The 19,867-nt window shown below is 37.0% G+C and overlaps 1 protein-coding gene across 1 annotated transcript in view; it reads right to left on the reverse strand.

Annotated features, from left to right (window-relative positions):
- Nucleotides 1-17,791, reverse strand: part of LOC124646085 (adenylate kinase isoenzyme 5) — a 47,542-nt gene extending 29,751 nt beyond the window's left edge. Inside the window, exons 1-4 of the mRNA XM_047186126.1 lie at nucleotides 17,375-17,791; nucleotides 14,542-14,700; nucleotides 13,971-14,081; nucleotides 4,618-4,760 (exon numbers count right to left, since the gene is read on the reverse strand). Of these exons, the coding sequence (XP_047042082.1) occupies nucleotides 4,618-4,760; nucleotides 13,971-14,081; nucleotides 14,542-14,700; nucleotides 17,375-17,396 (435 nt within the window). The 5' untranslated portion in view covers nucleotides 17,397-17,791. The remainder of the gene's footprint in view (nucleotides 1-4,617; nucleotides 4,761-13,970; nucleotides 14,082-14,541; nucleotides 14,701-17,374) is intronic.
- Nucleotides 17,792-19,867: the final 2,076 nt, after the last annotated feature.

Genomic DNA, 19,867 nt, shown 5'->3' on the forward strand with positions numbered 1-19,867 from the left:
CGGAGGACGTTTATATACCATATTTTGTGTCACCCAGGACGACAGTAAGTATCCACCGAAACGCTTTCAAAGATCTGATGAACGAACAAATCAGACCTGACTTGGTCACCTGGGGCCAATCAGAGCTCTATGAAGCGATCATATGCTTTGGCTCCTACTGTTATTGTGGTTTCTAAAAATTTATTCACCTCATTCAACGATGAATGTAATTCTGATGGTACTATTAAGAACACTTGCTTAGCGCAGAAGCTGACGTTGGCAGGTCGACTCTTTTGACTTCTCGAATAGGATACCATTGGTTTTTGTGCAATGCACACCTGCAATGCATGCTGGATTAGGATAGGATACAGGTGGATAGGATTTGCAACAGAGAACAATTATGTCTTTGTGATTGAATGACATCAAACGTAGTTTTATATAAAAGGTGTTTTTTTAGACTTGGCTCGGGTCTTACTGAGACTGTTCGTAATCGTGACCAGTGTATTTGCGATCAGAAGTTGAAAGTAAGCATGTCTCTGGTATGCGACGCGCAATTTGTACGTTTTCAGACGCATAAAGCATTTTACGTGTGTATGGTATTAAATCGAGAAAGCTCCCATTTCTTATCTGCACTTTGTATCTGGGCTTGTTCTTAAAGCTACAGAATCCTACATTACCTACCTACCTCACGCTTAGCAGCGCTTGCGAGAGACAGATACTCCTTTCTTCTAGGATTAAGTTAACATATTTTGCATCAGAAACAATAATGGAGGTCTACTTAATACTACTCACTCAAAGTAATTTGTTTTAAGGCCACCACATTAGTGGAAGATAAGCTAAACTATGTTTATGAAAAAATCCTGATATAAACTCCATCTGTAACTTTAAATGATAATTAATTGTTATACTAAAGTCATCATTTTTGACATAATATTCAAAAAATAATTTAGATGGCACCGTTTTAAATTTGGCTGAGAACTATTATTTTCCTTTCATCAAGGTAATAATTATAATTGGATTTTGATGTGGCTCGGCAAACTGACAAACACTATTGAAATGTCTATCGAAAAATTACACTACGTGTTAAAATATGGTGAATTACGGAAAATACACAACTCCATCTGTTGAAATAATAATCCTCTATAAAGAATGTATGGTAATTTATTGTCATTTACCACTTCGCTCCTTTGACAAATTTTATGTATTTTATTTAACACAGATTACCACAGATGGAGCTACTTTAACCTTGGCTAAACACAATTTTCATTTTTTTTTTCTTCCGAATATACTTATGAAGGTGTGATTTTCTGTGTAAAGGTTAATAATAGGCCGATCAACTAATATAAGTACAACATTCAAATGTACAGTTTTGACAAACAGATTGCGTGTCGTAATATTTTACATCTTGAATTCACAAAATTAATCATATCTTTTGATAGAGTGAATCGATTTCGATGAAACAAAAACTAAGTAATACCCCAAGTTACGTAGAATTTTTGTATGTAAGCATTGTCTGCATTGAATTCGTAGATTTTACGTGAATCCCGAACAAACAAACAGATAAACAGACAAACAGACAAAAATGACAAAAATGATGGAAATGGGTTCTGTTAGTTATCCTTTAACATGCTGGCTATTTTTTTTGCCAATTTCTTCAATGTACAAAAATTACTTTTCTACAGATTTATTATATGTATAGATTGTCTTGTACTTGATAGAATTAATGATAATGGATATTAATTCGATGGAGCTCGTGTAGCAGTGAAAGATATTTAACAGTTAAGTACACCGTACATACTTTAGCAAAATTTTGATAGTCATACTTACAAACTTGTTCGCCATCTTGATAAAAACTTTATTTAAACTATAGATTTACTTCAATCGACAGTTTGAAGACGGTTAGGATATAAAAATCGGTATATTTATGTCAAGGACGGGCTCAACGGGCAAAGTAACAATTTATAAAATCGACAGCCGCCATACTTGTTTTGGAAGGATAATTATTTCGTCTACTAGACAATAGCAATCAGAATATTGTTTCAAATGTTATTTTTGTCCTTACATAACTCGTAAATAGTAACTACAGCCTTGGCCAAAAGTATTGAGCACCCATGACATCTTTCAGTTTTATGCGGAGTATCAAACAGAAATAAAACAAAACTTTTTTTTTATTTGTAATTTACTATTTATTCATTGAAAATTAATATTTTGTGGGTCCACCCTTTGCCTTAATTACAGCAGAATTTTTTTTTGGTAAACAGCTAACAAGATTTTTACAGTCTTCAGCAGTAATCGCGTTCCATTCTAGGCGCAGGTAGCGTTTCAATTCTTCTCTGTTGTTAATTGTGTGGCGCCTAACTCGACGCTTTAATAAACCCCATAAATGTTCTATGGGGTTCAGATCTGGCGACTGGGCAGGCCAGTCAAGAAGCTCTATGCTATTTTCCTGAAACCAAGTCATAGTGCGGGCAGATTTGTGGCAAGGCGCGTTATCCTGCTGGCATTTATCACTATCCATGTTCGTGTCACCGAAAAGTTTCGTGAATGAAGGCAGCAACGCAGTTTCTAGCACATTTATGTACTTAGAAGAGTCCATGCGGCCCTCACACACGAACAATTCGCCAACTCCAGAATCTGTCATGCAACCCCAGGCCATTATACTGCCGCCGCCGTGTTTTACGGTTGGGACCACACACTCTGGCTTAAATTCTTCGCCCACCCGGCGACGCACAAAGGTCACACCAGGTGTACCAAAAATCTGCAATAAAGAGAAAAATATTGAGTTCCGGAAATAAAAAGAACTTCCTCTGTGCGTTTAGAATTTAAACCATTTCATATTATTTTGTGAGGGCATTAAATTGACTTACTCACCTCAAAGTTTCATTCGTCTGACCACACAACATTTGACCAATCTTCAGCGGTGAAAGTTCGGTGTTGTAAGACCCATTTGTACCGAGCTTTTTTGTTGCTCTCGGAGAGCCATGGCTTCTTCCTAGCTTTACAGCCTTTCAGACCAGCTTTCTGAAGCCTTCTACGAGTAGTTCGAGCAGAAATTGTTTTCTTCATTTGTTCTGAAAACTCAGCAGCGAGCTCTGAAGATGTTTTTTTCCTATTTCTTAATGACTCTCTCAGTAACTGACGATCCTGACGGCCTATGGTGATGCGTTTGCGCCCGGTTCTCGGTGTATTTTGATGTGATCCGGTATCAGAGAATCGCTGAATAGCATAATGCACGGATCGGCGCGAACATTTCACAGTTTTGGAAATCTCTACTTGTGATTTCCCTTGCCCGTACAGAAGCTGTATCTGCACTCGTTATTCTAAATAAAGTTCGTTTCATTTTGGCTTATCGCAACTATAACACTTAAAACTTTGAAATAAAATACCAAAGGCGCACTAGATCACTGGATGTTGTCTCAACGAGCGATGGTAGCGAACTAGAAAATAAATTCAAAAATTTTAAAAGACACATTTTCTTGCACCCAGGTGTTTTATTGTCAACTGCGGCATAAGTCATTGTTTTAAAATCTTTATAGATAACCGATAAAAGAATACTTCAACGATAGATTCGGGTTTCTCCCATAATTACCGTGATCTAGCGAAATTTGTAAGGTGCTCAATACTTTTGGCCAAGGCTGTATGTATGTCTGTCGCGTTTTAAGCCAAAACTGCGGAACCAATTTAGGTATATGTTCAGTAGCTACACAGATTTTTAAAGCCTGAGAAAGGATGAATATAAGGGCTACTTTTATGGAGTGTCGGAGTGATAGTAGGAGTAGTTCATCTGAGATGCGGGTGATCCGCAATTGTTGGAAGCTATACGTGATCTTTCATGGACGCTTTCATCCCCCAAACGGGTAATCAAGTAAAAGTAGCTAAAAGCTTGGATAAAAACTAAGCCATAGCCTTTCTCAATTGTTCACATCGGACCGGTAACATAAATTACTCCAGTAATCTTTTTTTTTTCTTCTTCCGTTGTATTATATTATTTGTTAAGCTTCTTGTTTACTACTTATCCTGGGAGTACCCTAGCGCTGACTGGATTATTCGTCACCTCGACACACTTAACTCACCACGAATGTGTCCACTTGGTGAAACTCAAAATGTTTACATTTATCATGTCGTCAACTCGACACGTTAAGATTTTGATACGTGTCCAGTTAGTGAAACTTAAATTATAAACTTTTATGTTTTCGCCAACTCGACACGTTTTAGAATTTAATTCGATTTCAAGCAAAAAGTACAGTCAACAAATGAATGTATTCATTTTCTGTGTCACAAACATCATCGGCCACTGAACGTCCGCTTAGCAAACGCTTCAAACGCGAACATGGACTCCCAAACTACTTAGTACAAGTACTAGGAAATCATATGTGCATTGAAGCCAGATGCATTAGCAACTTTTAATAATGTTCTACATTAAAATAATGGTAATGAAATCGGATCTGGACACGTATCAAAATCTTAACGTGTCGAGTTGACGACATGATAAATTTTAAAATTTTGAGTTTCACCAAGTGGACACATTCGTGGTGAGTTAAGTGTGTCGAGATGACGAATGACTCAGCTGACTTGCGCAAAATAAATGTCTTTTCCTTATCACTTCTTTCTTCATAAACATATAATAAGCTAGCTTACCTTATCAGAGTACTCGGCAACATCCCGCATGGAGCGCGGGTACCCCGACACGAGGTAGGTCTTCGCTGTGGGCGCCATTTTCATCTCCAGCATCAGCACTTCTGTCACCGTCTTGCTGGAGAGCGTGCCGAAATCTTGCATGTCTGTTGGGAAGACTAGGTGTAAGTATGTTTCTGTATTTTGTACTTTGGTAGGTACAGTTATCAACAGAAGTCTGAACAGAAACCAAATACTGCACTAGGTAACTAAAATCTCTTAAGTAGGTACTTAGTGCTTTTAAAGGTGAGGTAAATGATTCTACTTTGATTTTGTTCAGTTGAGTAAAAAACATAGACAACCAAAATACCTACATATTCATTAGGAAACAGAAGTTTCAACGGGTTCAACAGAAGGCACTTACCTTCTAAAGTTATTATTAAAGCAACAAAATGGGTCTCCGTAGGCATATTTCCTACCCTATACCCTAAACTTATTAGTTCCCGACCTCGTCTTTTGTAAACAGTTGCCCTTGGTCTAAGACCTCGAGTAGGACCTACTACTACCTGGTAGGTCTAGCTAGGTGTCAATATAAAGCTCACAAATTAGGACATTCTATCAATCTAAAATGTGTGTTATCAAGTTGGAGAATGAAATAAAAAATATATAGGTACCTACGTGTGGATCTTAGTTATTTTAAAAATTAAATTAATCTTAGTGTACTAACACTATGTAATTCATTTCAATATTTACTTTAATTAAGACTGGTTCCAAGTTTTTAGTATTTTCGAAGCTACTAATTATAGACCCTGCTTTTAACTTCAATCCCAAAAACAGTTACTGTCATACATGAAGAAACTTTCCTCTTTGTTTTCTCCTTGGTCAAGCCTCATAGATTAAACGTCAAAAAACTACCATCCGTAAACATTATTCAATCGATAAACTCTTCGACGAAAGCATGACATCATGACACGTTAGAAATCAGTTAAAAATGCATTACTTGACTTTGTCTTTCCCCCAAAACAACAGAACACTAAACTATCGTTGTCAAAGTACGAATAAATATCATAAAGAACGACGAATCCCTTGATTACCATTGAGTCGTCGTTTTACAAACAATAAAAGAATTTCACAACATCCTAACTTATACTTACAAGAAATTAAATATTTACCACGGTAAACTTACATAACTTTGCAATTGTGAAGTTAGCCAATTGTCAGTAAGTACAGTTACTTTCGGAAAGCTGTGCTTGTCCGAAGTTGGCTACTGTTGACTTCACGTTAGTCAAAAGATTATAAACAGAACACTGCTAACGAGGGAGGCAGAGTTGCAATGTTAAAAAAGAGAGAACGGAGAAAACAAAACTTTTAAGCAACCAATAGTGTCCGTTCGCTCAGTAATAAGTACCTACTACTGAGTGGGCAGCGACAATTTATTTGAATAACGAAATTCTATTGGCTATTAAAAACTTCTCCGCTCCTCTACGCTTGGTGGAGTTGAAGTTATACATTTGTCATAATTTGCCTAGTGTTTTGCTAACTATGTTGTGGTCGGCTTCCAGTTTCCCCGAATGCAGCTGAGTACCAGTGTTTTACAAGAAGCGACTGCCTATTTGACCTCCTCAACACAGTCACCCGGGCAACCCAATACCCCCTGGTTAGAGTGGTGGTCAATCATTTGTAATGTCAATAATAACATACAACCCGTCCAACAGTTGACATTACAAAATAAAAAATATACTTTCACGAGACTAAGTACTCGCAAACAAATGAAAGGTACTTTTAATCAATTTTGATGACTATCACAAAGTGATAAGATCTCTTTTCATTTGTGTTTTGTGGGCATTGTTATTGTTTTTTTTTGGGTTCTTTGAACTTGATGTTGGTCATGTATTTGGGATGTTTTTGTGCTTTTAGCCAATTAGATGGTTACCTATATCCTACATAGAAAAAAAGCTTGTTTTGTTAGCGAGTTATAAAGTCATTTAATTATATCCAGTTTTTATTCCAAGAATCGGTACTTATTTGAATATTAGAATCTAACTTTGACATCATACTATCAATTCATCTGTCAAGACTGGAATCAAGTTTACAAAAGTCGTAGCAATAAGTGCTACGCCGCGCCGTAGACGCGTGCTACGAGGCGTAACGTAGCTATAAATGGTATAAAAATTATCTCACCAATATTTCAGAATCTTATATCATTACTATACAGATATGTATTGTGATTTTCTTACACGATATTACCCTGCTTATGATATAAGCATAATATATAATTCATCTATACATATAATAAATCTGTAGAAAAGTAATTTTTGTACATTGAAGAAATTGGCAAAAAAAATAGCCAGCATGTTAAAGGATAACTAACAGAACCCATTTCCATCATTTTTGTCATTTTTGTCTGTTTGTCTGTTTATCTGTTTGTTTGTTCGGGATTCACGTAAAATCTACGAATTCAATGCAGACAATGCTTACATACAAAAATTCTACGTAACTTGGGGTATTACTTAGTTTTTGTTTCATCGAAATCGATTCACTCTATCAAAAGATATGATTAATTTTGTGAATTCAAGATGTAAAATATTACGACACGCAATCTGTTTGTCAAAACTGTACATTTGAATGTTGTACTTATATTAGTTGATCGGCCTATTATTAACCTTTACACAGAAAATCACACCTTCATAAGTATATTCGGAAGAAAAAAAAAATGAAAATTGTGTTTAGCCAAGGTTAAAGTAGCTCCATCTGTGGTAATCTGTGTTAAATAAAATACATAAAATTTGTCAAAGGAGCGAAGTGGTAAATGACAATAAATTACCATACATTCTTTATAGAGGATTATTATTTCAACAGATGGAGTTGTGTATTTTCCGTAATTCACCATATTTTAACACGTAGTGTAATTTTTCGATAGACATTTCAATAGTGTTTGTCAGTTTGCCGAGCCACATCAAAATCCAATTATAATTATTACCTTGATGAAAGGAAAATAATAGTTCTCAGCCAAATTTAAAACGGTGCCATCTAAATTATTTTTTGAATATTATGTCAAAAATGATGACTTTAGTATAACAATTAATTATCATTTAAAGTTACAGATGGAGTTTATATCAGGATTTTTTCATAAACATAGTTTAGCTTATCTTCCACTAATGTGGTGGCCTTAAAACAAATTACTTTGAGTGAGTAGTATTAAGTAGACCTCCATTATTGTTTCTGATGCAAAATATGTTAACTTAATCCTAGAAGAAAGGAGTATCTGTCTCTCGCAAGCGCTGCTAAGCGTGAGGTAGGTAGGTAATGTAGGATTCTGTAGCTTTAAGAACAAGCCCAGATACAAAGTGCAGATAAGAAATGGGAGCTTTCTCGATTTAATACCATACACACGTAAAATGCTTTATGCGTCTGAAAACGTACAAATTGCGCGTCGCATACCAGAGACATGCTTACTTTCAACTTCTGATCGCAAATACACTGGTCACGATTACGAACAGTCTCAGTAAGACCCGAGCCAAGTCTAAAAAAACACCTTTTATATAAAACTACGTTTGATGTCATTCAATCACAAAGACATAATTGTTCTCTGTTGCAAATCCTATCCACCTGTATCCTATCCTAATCCAGCATGCATTGCAGGTGTGCATTGCACAAAAACCAATGGTATCCTATTCGAGAAGTCAAAAGAGTCGACCTGCCAACGTCAGCTTCTGCGCTAAGCAAGTGTTCTTAATAGTACCATCAGAATTACATTCATCGTTGAATGAGGTGAATAAATTTTTAGAAACCACAATAACAGTAGGAGCCAAAGCATATGATCGCTTCATAGAGCTCTGATTGGCCCCAGGTGACCAAGTCAGGTCTGATTTGTTCGTTCATCAGATCTTTGAAAGCGTTTCGGTGGATACTTACTGTCGTCCTGGGTGACACAAAATATGGTATATAAACGTCCTCCGCAAGAGCGAAATTTTCCCGGTGTGCGGTAGTGACGCACAGTATACAACACTTATGTTCCTTTCGATTTGCTGGCTCCACCAAGAAATGACAAATTGCAAGCGTACATTTTGAAAATCTTGGCAAAACTGCAGGTTTCAAGTACCAAAACATGAAGTGGACTCTCACAGATACGTACATTTTGCCTATTCGTGAACTAATGCAAACATTTCGGTGGAGTCCCGGCTTAGGCCTCCCCCACATTAGGCGTGCGCGATCCTCGGGCGTGTGAGTAGCGCGGGCGTCGCGAGCACGCTGCATGAACGTCGCGTTTTGCTGCCCTGCGGCATTTACCTACAGCGCGCTCGCGGCGCGCACGCGCCGCTCTCCTTGACGTTTAACTGCTAAGGCGTTTAGCGGGCGGCGGGGATAGCAGGCGAAGGGGTAAGAACGCAACTCGAGCGCCGCGTGCTCGCCGCGAGCGCGTCGCTTGCACTCTTCACACATGCCGCAGGGCAGCAAAACGCGACGTTCATGCAGCGTGCTCGCGACGCCCGCGCTACTCACACGCCCGAGGATCGCGCACGCCTAATGTGGGGTCAGCCTTACCATAGTGAGTAAGTGCACAGAAAATCCCCGTCATACAAGTGTTTCTCCCCAGTAGTGAAACTATCCTACCCTATGCGCCTGCTGATGATGATGACTCATTTTATCATCCATCCAGCTATTCCCCAACTATGTTGGTGTTGGCTTCCAGTCACCGAATCTGTTTGAGTACCAATATTTTGCTTGGAGCGACTACCTATCTACCTATCTTCAATCCAGTCAACTACACAAGCCGATATCCATGGTAAGACTGACAGACTTTCTGGCTTCTGATTAGTCGCAGCAGCTGCAGAAAATGTACAAATGACAGCTTTGTCAGACTCAAAGCATATAGCATAGATTATAACTGTTTCCTGTGAAAATTACTTACGCACCATACGTAATAATTTTCCAAATTGGCTGACTAGATCCAGAGATATTCACAACGTCACAAACTTTACTTCTTTTGTTTAGATAAATGGTCACATCCACAACACAACCTTGATCAATGAATCTATGCGACTGCTAAGTGCTAATCCTAATTATACTGTCACGTGAAAGAATGCACCTACGGGATAAGTAGTATTTTGACTATTCTATATTGCCCACGCAGACGAAGTTGCGGGCAACAGCTAGTTTTGAAATAAAATGGCGTACTACCTACCATATAAAAGTGTACATAATAAGGAAACTTTAAGTCTCGTGTTGAGATATAATTTTTCGCAAATATTTAATTACTATAAATACTATGCTCCACATGCACTTGATAGTTGATTTGCATAAAATAAATTCTTAAACGTTTTTCTTTGTTTTAATAACCTAGAAGTAACACGCGTAGCGATTTTTTTACGCTCAAACAAAGATTTTATACTTGGCTCTCTAATAAAGTTGTAAACCTTTTATATAAAATCCATTCTCTCTGCATCTACGTTATAATATTAATGTAATATGAGTCTGTTTTACAAATACTATTTGTAAAACAGCCGTTATACCTACATATTGTAGTAGTTGCGACAGCAAAAAAAAACTTAATTTGATTCAGTATTTTTTGTATCTCAGAGTTCTATCAAATGAACATACTTAATTTATATTAATCAAAACCAATGCTAGTAATAATGCAACAAATTCCACTAAATAAAAGTAATTACATATAAAATGTTTAGCACATAATGATTGCGGAATTTAAACACGTTACTGACGTGGGTGCCATTATTTTCATAGTAACAGGTAATTATTAAAACTGCATTATGCTTTTATTATTAACTAGCTGTTGCCCGCAACTTCGTCTGCGTGGGCAATATAGAATAGTCAAAATACTACTTATCCCGTAGGTGCATTCTTTCACGTGACAGTATAATTAGGATTAGCACTTAGCAGTCGCATAGATTCATTGATCAAGGTTGTGTTGTGGATGTGACCATTTATCTAAACAAAAGAAGTAAAGTTTGTGACGTTGTGAATATCTCTGGATCTAGTCAGCCAATTTGGAAAATTATTACGTATGGTGCGTAAGTAATTTTCACAGGAAACAGTTATAATCTATGCTATATGCTTTGAGTCTGACAAAGCTGTCATTTGTACATTTTCTGCAGCTGCTGCGACTAATCAGAAGCCAGAAAGTCTGTCAGTCTTACCATGGATATCGGCTTGTGTAGTTGACTGGATTGAAGATAGGTAGATAGGTAGTCGCTCCAAGCAAAATATTGGTACTCAAACAGATTCGGTGACTGGAAGCCAACACCAACATAGTTGGGGAATAGCTGGATGGATGATAAAATGAGTCATCATCATCAGCAGGCGCATAGGGTAGGATAGTTTCACTACTGGGGAGAAACACTTGTATGACGGGGATTTTCTGTGCACTTACTCACTATGGTAAGGCTGACCCCACATTAGGCGTGCGCGATCCTCGGGCGTGTGAGTAGCGCGGGCGTCGCGAGCACGCTGCATGAACGTCGCGTTTTGCTGCCCTGCGGCATGTGTGAAGAGTGCAAGCGACGCGCTCGCGGCGAGCACGCGGCGCTCGAGTTGCGTTCTTACCCCTTCGCCTGCTATCCCCGCCGCCCGCTAAACGCCTTAGCAGTTAAACGTCAAGGAGAGCGGCGCGTGCGCGCCGCGAGCGCGCTGTAGGTAAATGCCGCAGGGCAGCAAAACGCGACGTTCATGCAGCGTGCTCGCGACGCCCGCGCTACTCACACGCCCGAGGATCGCGCACGCCTAATGTGGGGGAGGCCTAAGCCGGGACTCCACCGAAATGTTTGCATTAGTTCACGAATAGGCAAAATGTACGTATCTGTGAGAGTCCACTTCATGTTTTGGTACTTGAAACCTGCAGTTTTGCCAAGATTTTCAAAATGTACGCTTGCAATTTGTCATTTCTTGGTGGAGCCAGCAAATCGAAAGGAACATAAGTGTTGTATACTGTGCGTCACTACCGCACACCGGGAAAATTTCGCTCTTGCGGAGGACGTTTATATACCATATTTTGTGTCACCCAGGACGACAGTAAGTATCCACCGAAACGCTTTCAAAGATCTGATGAACGAACAAATCAGACCTGACTTGGTCACCTGGGGCCAATCAGAGCTCTATGAAGCGATCATATGCTTTGGCTCCTACTGTTATTGTGGTTTCTAAAAATTTATTCACCTCATTCAACGATGAATGTAATTCTGATGGTACTATTAAGAACACTTGCTTAGCGCAGAAGCTGACGTTGGCAGGTCGACTCTTTTGACTTCTCGAATAGGATACCATTGGTTTTTGTGCAATGCACACCTGCAATGCATGCTGGATTAGGATAGGATACAGGTGGATAGGATTTGCAACAGAGAACAATTATGTCTTTGTGATTGAATGACATCAAACGTAGTTTTATATAAAAGGTGTTTTTTTAGACTTGGCTCGGGTCTTACTGAGACTGTTCGTAATCGTGACCAGTGTATTTGCGATCAGAAGTTGAAAGTAAGCATGTCTCTGGTATGCGACGCGCAATTTGTACGTTTTCAGACGCATAAAGCATTTTACGTGTGTATGGTATTAAATCGAGAAAGCTCCCATTTCTTATCTGCACTTTGTATCTGGGCTTGTTCTTAAAGCTACAGAATCCTACATTACCTACCTACCTCACGCTTAGCAGCGCTTGCGAGAGACAGATACTCCTTTCTTCTAGGATTAAGTTAACATATTTTGCATCAGAAACAATAATGGAGGTCTACTTAATACTACTCACTCAAAGTAATTTGTTTTAAGGCCACCACATTAGTGGAAGATAAGCTAAACTATGTTTATGAAAAAATCCTGATATAAACTCCATCTGTAACTTTAAATGATAATTAATTGTTATACTAAAGTCATCATTTTTGACATAATATTCAAAAAATAATTTAGATGGCACCGTTTTAAATTTGGCTGAGAACTATTATTTTCCTTTCATCAAGGTAATAATTATAATTGGATTTTGATGTGGCTCGGCAAACTGACAAACACTATTGAAATGTCTATCGAAAAATTACACTACGTGTTAAAATATGGTGAATTACGGAAAATACACAACTCCATCTGTTGAAATAATAATCCTCTATAAAGAATGTATGGTAATTTATTGTCATTTACCACTTCGCTCCTTTGACAAATTTTATGTATTTTATTTAACACAGATTACCACAGATGGAGCTACTTTAACCTTGGCTAAACACAATTTTCATTTTTTTTTTCTTCCGAATATACTTATGAAGGTGTGATTTTCTGTGTAAAGGTTAATAATAGGCCGATCAACTAATATAAGTACAACATTCAAATGTACAGTTTTGACAAACAGATTGCGTGTCGTAATATTTTACATCTTGAATTCACAAAATTAATCATATCTTTTGATAGAGTGAATCGATTTCGATGAAACAAAAACTAAGTAATACCCCAAGTTACGTAGAATTTTTGTATGTAAGCATTGTCTGCATTGAATTCGTAGATTTTACGTGAATCCCGAACAAACAAACAGATAAACAGACAAACAGACAAAAATGACAAAAATGATGGAAATGGGTTCTGTTAGTTATCCTTTAACATGCTGGCTATTTTTTTTGCCAATTTCTTCAATGTACAAAAATTACTTTTCTACAGATTTATTATATGTATAGATTAATATGGTCACGAAACTATGAATTTGTGGCTCGTTAACTGTTTTAAATGTGTGATGTGTTATTCATATTAATATTTGTTTATTGCTCAATTATAAACTTAGTAGCACTGCCAGGGTCGTAAAAAAATATAAATTTGACACTATTTTGTTCCGAGTAGGAAACAACATTTTCGAAAGCGTGTTCTTATTATATTTACTTTACAGAATACCCGCAGTACAGTGAAGTTTCACGCTAAATAGTTTAGGTGTTTAAGGTGTTTTGTATTCTAAACAATATGGGTGCAAACTATGCTACATATTTCTACTCTATAGCGTTGAGAATTTTCCAATTACGTTCTTTTTATTCTACGTTTACGTTTCATGATGTTTTTCTCGGATTTTGATCTCAGAAGGTGATTTTATTCTACTTGTCTAAAGAAAGTGAGATAAATGTTTTACACAGAATTATCTGCAAAATAAATAAAACACATATACTCAATATATGAACTCTAAAGGCTCCGAAACTACGGAACCGATTAGAAAGTTATTTCACTGTTGGGAAGTTACTCTATCCCCGAGTGATATTGGCTATATTTTATACGGTTTCGGGAAGAACTTCCTTCGAAAGAGTTTTTTTATAATAGTCAGTCTCATTCACAAAAGCCAACGCGTCTACGCCAAACAAAAGTGAACTCTAAACTAAACTACATAATGTGCAAACCGGGGTTAGCAGTACCGTTGCCGATGGCGTACTGCTGCAGAAGGTCCGTCATGTTGATGTGCACCACTCCTCGACGCTCCTGCATCAGGTTGTCGCAATGGGTCACCTTGCCGCTGCCTGGGCCGCCTGCGAAGTAGGTTGGGGTTAGAAAGGGTTTTTTTTGTGGTAAGATTTTATTAAATAGGCCTTGATGAGACCGGATTTGAAAGGTAAAACAAACGGGTTATCACGATTTCTGACAAAACTAGTTACTCGTCTTACGCGAAAAAGTTAATTAGAACATGGTGATAAAAACATCTACAACTTTTATATTCTATTCACACAGAACCTCGACATTGAAAAATCAAATACTTGAGTAAGATTTTCATCTTTCAGAAAATGTAACTTTCCCGAACACATTGCATTGTTGACCTACAGTATAAGTCAAATCCCAATGCGTCGATTTACCTACGTTACCTAATTCTCATGGTAATATGGCCCTCGCATTCGGCCGAGTTTTTCCAATTGTTATTACTCCGTGTAATTTGGCCCGCTGTCCAGAGGAGAGTTTCTCCCTAGTCCTATATTTTTTGGTATAATAACTTACCCAACACAAATATAACAGGCACATTAGGCGGCTCGAACTTGACGTGGCTGGAGTTCTGCATCGGGAAGGCGGCGACTGACGGCGTCGCGCGGCCGGCCCACGCACTCTCGCCCCGGCTGTGCTCCCCGCCTGTCGTCTCCAACTCTTCATTTTTTTGTTCTGGACAAGTACCAGGAACGGTTTGTATTGAAATCACTCGCTTTATGTGCTAGGAATGAATATAGATCATCGCAACAACAAGGGAGATTGCCACATTTAATTTTATGAATACATAACATCTGGGGCCCGATTCTCCTAAGTTAATAATGTCAAAATCGAATAGAAATCGAATCGTAATAGCAGTTTTAACCACATCGGGCATTCTGCTACTAATATAAGACCAATCGTATTCCAACGACATTCGATTGGTTTGCGATTGGTCTGCTATTTTGGTGATTTTGGTCTATACGGTAGTTTTCTCTACAATCATATTGCAATAGTTAATCATTTGCAGACAAAATGATTCATTATTGAATGACAGAAAAGGATAAAAACGTTTATTTCAAAGAAAAAATAGCGGAATGCCACATACGTTTCAATCGTAATCGAGTCGGGATTGGATCGCAGTCGAACGTGAATCGTATGTTGCTTAAGTAAAATTAGGAGAATCGGGCCCCTGAAGGGATACGAAATATGTTGGGCGCCAATAGCAATGTTTGAAGGTGCTACACTTTACATGTTTTCTTCAAGAAGAAATATTATTTAGAACACACTCTATATGACCACATTATGCGTCATCGCTACCTAAAGCCATTTTCTATGTGTGTAACAATGAGATTTGTTGGGCGCCAATAACAATGCTTGGAGGATCATGCTTCCTTGGAGAAATAACATAATATGTCACTCATTTTATTTGACCATGAATAGAACCAGATGATGAGTCATTGATAAATGAAATAAATTGTTTGTTGTAAGAATTGTCGTAGGAAGATTTGCTGGGCGCCACTAGCAATTTTTGGAGATTTCGCGATAGTTTACTTCGTTTATAAAATAACAATATAGCTAAATATTGTTGCCACATTATGTTCAACCGTAGATTTAGTTTTACACTCTTTCTACGCATTTTAGGAAAAAGAGATTTACCTTGAAAAGTTAACTTGATTGATCATATCCAAAACTGAAAGGACATGCCGAGATTGAAATACAGAAGTTTGTTCTTTGCAAAACAGTGGGCATGCAAGCTTGCAAATTATAAATCTAAGTGGCTAATTTTTCATCACAATCCTTACTTATTACACATTAGAAAGTAAGTTTGTTACTTACACTTTCACTGTAAAACGGCTGAGCCAAAGAGATGAAAAGCACGGAGATAATAGCCAACTTTTAGGTATACAGATATTACCTAGTCTTAGGTACTGATTATATCTGTACGCTCTACGAGCAGGACATAGTGAAACTCAATGTATTTATACTAACACCTTGCAACCTACCTATGTACACAGATTAAAGAGCTTTGACTTTGAATAAAACTTCAACAATAAATACGTTAAGCTGCAGAAATACGTATAAATTCCGAAAGAAATAAGTGGGTAGGTATATAAAATACCCGCAATTTCAAATGACAGCCATTGGCTACTCGGAATTGCAAATTCGATTCAATAAATAAATGACGCTGCAGGTGTCTGTTAGTTTAACTGTAATTTTGACAGGCGCTTAGCATTTTCCTATTATTTACTTTCTTTGGGCTGCTTTATGAAACTTACCTACAAAGTGATTTCGGGTAGACAGGGGAATCGAACCGGGATTCTGTGCGTAGTAGCTGCGATAGGCGACTGCCAGAGCAACGAAGCAGTCTTATAGCGCTTTCAAACTGGCATATTTTCTGCTGTTTTTCCGCGCGTATCATTCAACATTCGCCAGTATTATAAAACACTATAAAAACAGTCTTAGATAAGATTTGAAGAGTATAATAACGGCATACTACCTACCTACTTTATTAAAAGATAAAACTTAGCGCGTGGAAAGACTGTTTGGAGATCGTTTTATGCGTGATCTTTGTTGTTTTTTTTTTTATGTCTGTCTGGAAAAACTGAAAATCTGCAGGAAGGGCTGCAACCTGACGGTATTTAGTAAATAGATGAAACGCTAAAAGCCTTTGAAATTTCAAAACACTTTATTGCCAGGTTTGTGTTTAGGACTAAAATATCTAGAGAACAGGTTACGGATTGAGTATTCGTCTGCCTTTGCGTAATCTCGAAATATTCAGGCATAGTTAAGTAGTAATTAACAAGTAGGTACCTTCATCTTCCTTTTTCCCGCACCCTTAGGTAATAAGTTTAAGTTCTGATGAAAGTAGATACGTCTACCTTCATATTTTGTTTCCAAAAAGTTAGCCGGTCATGATTAAAAAGCGTGACAAACAAATTTTCTTACACTCAAATTAATCGGGAAACATTATGATTCAAATCAAAACTGACAAATTCTTTAGTATTATTATTAAGCATCACCGTTAATACGGGCAATGAGTAATCCTGACAGTATGAGAATCGATATTAATATGCTACTTAGAAGACAGGATCAGGATTATTTATTTGACAAACGTATCACAAACCTTAGTTACGTGAAACAAGCAGCAAGTCAGTTTTTAGTGGCGCCCAACCGGGACCCCACTGTTATCGAATTATTGATAAACAAACAACAAACGGGCCATGTGCGTACAAAATCATTATAACTGTACCTAAATGTTTATTCTCTCTATTTGCCGCTGATCTTATCAATATAATTGGACATTGCTATTGGCGCCCACACTGGGACCACAACATAACACGTGTAACAATTTTAAAAATACGCTTACCAGTGTCTAAACAGATGCCCATATTCCATGAAGATGCGAATTAATTTCAAAGTCTTTCCACCGACAAACTTTTCGACACAGGGTCCGTTATAAAAAAATACTTAACTAATGTTTTTAATTGGCACTTTACAAATAAAATATACATCCAAAACACGCGTGTAGTTCCGTTGTCTACCGGCCACGGGCAATCACACGCGGCAATTAATAGTTTATCGATTGAAGGACGCGACCTTCATGGACGAACCTCAAAACGAAACTAAACATAAAACTCTTTAAATGGAAAATTATCTCATCTTACAAAACTTTTAACTGATCGACTTGGTTTGAGTTATTCGGAAGTTGTGCCTTCGTGATAGCATTTCTGCGAGCGGTTTGAATCTTAATGGCATCGCGGGCCAACCGCTCCGTCGCAGCTCTCACACACGACTGAAAGGAACACCTTCCTTCGCGGGCACGACTGACATAACACCAGCTGTCTCTTTCTGACGTGTGACAATACGCGCGTGGGAGTGGGACAAGTCACCGGCTGAATAATTAAAACCGCGTCCCCCTTCATTGAAACAAAGTAATTACAGTATAAACTGCAAGAGCAACTCCTGCAAGTGACTGATGACGATGTTTGCTCACTAAGAAACACTTTCGATTAGGGTCATAATAATTTTTCAGATCGACAGCCCCAAGGTGATAATATTTTATTCATAACTGTTACATTTACGATAATTGTCACGTTCAAAACTTTTCAATTCTATGAAAAGTATGCTCCCAATTACTGGGTACGATTGGTAAATATTCAATACAGTAGAAGTTTGTGCTGGTGTGTAATTACCTTATTAAAATTTTATTTTGAATGATTCATCGACAGCTCACGGTTCTTGGTGCCCGGGAAAGTTTTCCTTGAGTGTTTTCTTGTTTGAATAGTGGCTGGTGCCCTTGTTTTGTTGTAGGCTAAGCTTTTCGTAACAATTTTTTTTGTGGCACGAGGAAACGTGTGTAAAAAAAAATGTTATTATATTGATAAAAATACAGGCATATTTTAAAATCGTGATGGTTTTGGGATAAAAAAATATTTAAAAAAAAAACATTTTTTTATGAAACATTAAGTTTATATTTTGTTTGAAACTCCATTGCACGGTAAACTAGTGAGTGCAGAGATTCGGAACAGTATGAAAATTAAAAATAACAGATTCTATAATCACATTTGTTTTATAAATTATATAAATATCAACCTTAAGTCTAAGTGGATAAGGTCTAGAATTCTGGTTGCTTTAAAAATTAAGTACATTTTTGTACGTATAGAATTAACATTTTTGAAGCATTTTTTTATAATAATTAATGTAATATTTACAGTATGCAGTCACATAGTGCTTAACAATTATTCTGGCGTGAGTCAGTTTGGAAATTCGTTACATACTTAATATACCTTGATATAGGTATCTTAAAAAACGAATAACTACTTTAAATTGTTCTATACTTAATTAAGTAATGTTTAATATTAATTTTGTTGAGTAATATAAAAACATAGAAATTGACAATTGATATTTTCATGACACAACCAAATACAGATTTGAAAAACACAAAATGGACATCAATTGGGAAATAATTACAAATAAAATATGAATACAGGTCCATAAGTCATCATGGATTACAAATATCAATATCGATAAAAAAAAATCCTAGAGAAGCACATCTCTATTCTTTTGACATGTCAAATTATATTGGTGTCTAAATTCCCAAATGTATTTCTGTGACCCTAAAAGAAGGTTTATGTATCCGGTGGGAGATTTTAAAACCCAAACAGCCTTCCTAAAAAAGCTTAAACATCTGTTGAACTCTCGTCTAAAAAAAGTGTGGCTGCAAAACGGACCTTATTTCAACGTCATAATCTGCCATTTTAGACAAGTGTTCAACAGACGTTTAAAAGTTTTTGTGGTACGACGGAAAGGTTTTGGACTCCCATCAGACACTATTATTTTTGAAGTGTTGAGGAAAATTGGGGCTTTTCATGAAATTATTTCAGTAGTTTCAAGATACAAAATATAATACATAAACCGTCTTACCACAAAAACTTTTAAACGTCAGTTTATGCCTTGTCTAAAAAAAATTCAAATTATGACGTTGACATATGGTTCATTTTGCAGCCAAAATTTTCTTTTTTGTTTTTTATAATCACAAGCACGACTTGCTTCTCATTTCACTTGTCATTGGCGGAATCGTCGACATTGACATCGACACGGATTGCCATAAATAAAAATAGAATAGAATATTAGACAAGTGTAAAACAGGGTTTAAAGTTTTTGTAGTAAGGCCAAAAAAGTCTATATACATAGAAAGATTAGCTAACTAAGATAACACGAATGGAAGAACTTGTTTACTTACTCTAAATAAATGCGTATTTTTTATTTACAATAATAATTATTATATACTACATAATGAGTATACAATGTCTTACAATATTGTCTAATATAACTACGTCTTTAATTTAGGACAAATAAG

This window comes from Helicoverpa zea, chromosome 3, assembly GCF_022581195.2.
Source record: "Helicoverpa zea isolate HzStark_Cry1AcR chromosome 3, ilHelZeax1.1, whole genome shotgun sequence".
Taxonomy (NCBI): domain Eukaryota; kingdom Metazoa; phylum Arthropoda; class Insecta; order Lepidoptera; family Noctuidae; genus Helicoverpa; species Helicoverpa zea.